At 42.4% G+C, this 2,688-nt stretch overlaps 1 protein-coding gene across 1 annotated transcript; it reads right to left on the bottom strand.

Moving 5' to 3' along the window:
• Window positions 1-228: 228 nt before the first annotated feature.
• On the bottom strand, window positions 229-1,716 carry LOC104954781 (coiled-coil domain-containing protein 146-like; the record flags this gene model as incomplete). The annotated part of the gene is made up of 2 exons (XM_010781974.1): window positions 229-399; window positions 1,579-1,716. Coding segments are annotated over 2 exons (309 nt in total), but the record flags the coding sequence as incomplete, so codon positions are not given.
• Between the last annotated feature and the right edge of the window lie 972 nt (window positions 1,717-2,688).

The following is a 2,688-nucleotide window of genomic DNA, read 5'->3' as shown; positions in this document are numbered from 1 at the left end:
GTGCTTTCATTAACTGTGTTAGCCCGGATCCACAGTGTTGCATAGTGTTGTTTACTCTCATTGATTTTATTTATGAAAATGATCGTTGACTGGTATTTTGCTGAAAGACGGGACACAGCAAAAAAAAAAAAAAATCATTATTTTTGCTCTTTTTCGACCGCAGTTAGTGGAGAGTCATGGGAATAATAAAAGGAAAGACAGTGGGGTTGCAGAGGGGGAAAATGTGCATCAGATGATTGTGGGTGCAGGGGGTGATGGAGACCCCCCTCTGACCTGGAACTCCTTCTCTTTAATCTCCTGCTGTAGAGACAGAGCGGTGGCGTGCTTCATGGAGAGCTCTGCGGAGACGGCCATCATGCGCTGGTTCGAGTCGATGACTTGAGTTCGGAGCTCATTCAACTAGAGGCAGAAACACACACACACACACACACACACACACACACACACACACACACACACACACACACACACACACACACACACACACACACACACACACACACACACACACAAATTCAACATCAGAACTCACAGTAGGGCAGGAAATATATCAATAACTGGTTGATACCGTGACAACAGACCCGATGTTGTCTAAGATTTTGGATATGGTAATGTTGTCATGGTTTTAAAGGCTGTATTACGGTAAAGTGGTGACATTTTCAGAACATACCACACTGTCGTAGCTAAGATAAGAAGTTAAGAAGTAACTATCCCAAAATTGATCCAAATTTGGGACATTTTTGTCTTGCAGAAGCATAAAAAGACGTGGCATTGTACAATACAAATGTAAAGACTAGAAATAAACAACAAAGTAGAAAATATACATGTTGAATTACAAAATGTACAGTAACAAATATAAAGCAAGTTATTATATATACATAAGTATGTGAGGCATGGAATATTATAGCCGTGGTTCTATTATTTGCATGTACTTATCCACATGACTAATGATTATAATCAAAAATCTATCTACAATATTGTCACAATATCAAGGTATTTGGTTATATATGCTTTTCTTCATATGGAAAAGGATATTGTTCACTCGTGAAATGAGTCCACCTGTAGATTACTGTGCCTCAGCATTTGGCGATTTCCGAGTGAGAACAGTTTGCAGACAGAAGCTGAGGAGCTAATGATTCAATATGATTTGATTTAGATCTATGCTAATGCTAAATGATGATGAGGTAGATTTAATTACGGCATCGGATGTATCTTCATTAGTGTCATCATTACATGTTTCCACTATTTAATACATGCAATGAACCCTGTTCAACTGACTATTTATAGTCGTCGCAGCACAGTGAAATACAGACGAGAGGAAGAGGGAGGAAATGAAGTGTAATGCTCGGTGAACTCTTTGATGCCCACTGTGCTCCTCACATGGAGCGCACATGCTCCGAAAACAACGAGCGGGTGTGAAGGAGTGGACTGAGTTAGTCGGTGAATGATATAACAAGTGTCTTGTGTGTGTTAATCCGAGTGTGGGAGTGTGTTCTTCTGTGTGTTTTGTTCTATCCGTGTGTGTACTCTGGCTAAGCCCCGTCTCTGTCCGTGTGCTGGAGGTTTTTTTTTGTCTACCTTCTTTGCCAGTGAGAGTTGGTCCTGCTGGCAGTTCTCAGCCCGCTCGCTGAGAGGCTGGGAGAGCCGGGTCACCTGGTCCACCAGGAGCTGCTTCTCCAGCAGCCGCCTCTCCTGGTCTGATAGAGACATCTCCAGCTAAATGCATAGAGACACAATGATTACTGTCATTCATGTCTTGGAAGGAGGGGTAAAAGGGCAAGACATATTACCTCAGTGGACGCATTTCATTCATTCTCTGCCACTAGGGGCTTCTCATTAAAACATTAAAAGGGGGCCATATTAGGGTTCATTTGTGCCTTTGTTTCCATGCTTGAATGTTCAAAAAGGTCTTTATTTTTCTCATACTGCCTTTGTTGTGATTGGTCAACAGCTTAGAAATGTCCTTTCCCTTAGCCAATAACCAGTGGCGGCGCCAGGGTATGGCTGGGGTAGGCTACAGCCATACCAAGAAATTAGCCCCACCTAAGCCCCACCATGAAAAATTATGTTAAAGTAGCAAATTCAATTAAATAATAAGCAAAATGTTGAGAACACGGCTTGCGAAAATATACGGGTCGTGTCCACAACAAACAAACTGATCCTGCTGTAACAACAAGTGCACGTTACTGATGCAATGTGGTTCAGACCATTCGGGCTTATGCTAGAAGAGGGGTGCAAGGAAGAGTCTAAGTAGTGGGGGAGTCTTATACACTAAAGGTGTGGAAATTCTCTGGCGTTATAATATCATCGCGGCCGCGGTCAGATCAAAATGCCTCCGAATGCAATTTGAATAGACTTACAGCCAATCAGAGCAACGAAACGTTGGGTCTGCGTCATGCATTACTGATTAAGATCAATCGGAACCGCCATTCAGTATCCCCATTGGATCTTCAACGTGTGCTATCATACGTCACGTTCACAGTGATCCCTTTTTATTTACTACAAGACAAATGTGCCGTTTTATTTCATACAGTTCCATTCTGATTGAGACAGGGAAATAATCTAAACCTCACGCGTGGCGTTTCACTGTCAAGGGGGGCGATATAGCGTGTATGTAATTACATTGCAAATACTGACTTGAGCCCCACCACTGTATGGGTTAGCCCTACCATAGATTACCCAACAGAA

Source organism: Notothenia coriiceps, unplaced genomic scaffold (assembly GCF_000735185.1).
Source record: "Notothenia coriiceps isolate Sejong01 unplaced genomic scaffold, NC01 NC01_scaffold00023839, whole genome shotgun sequence".
NCBI lineage: Eukaryota > Metazoa > Chordata > Actinopteri > Perciformes > Nototheniidae > Notothenia > Notothenia coriiceps.
This window is presented reverse-complemented; position numbering and strand designations above follow the sequence as displayed.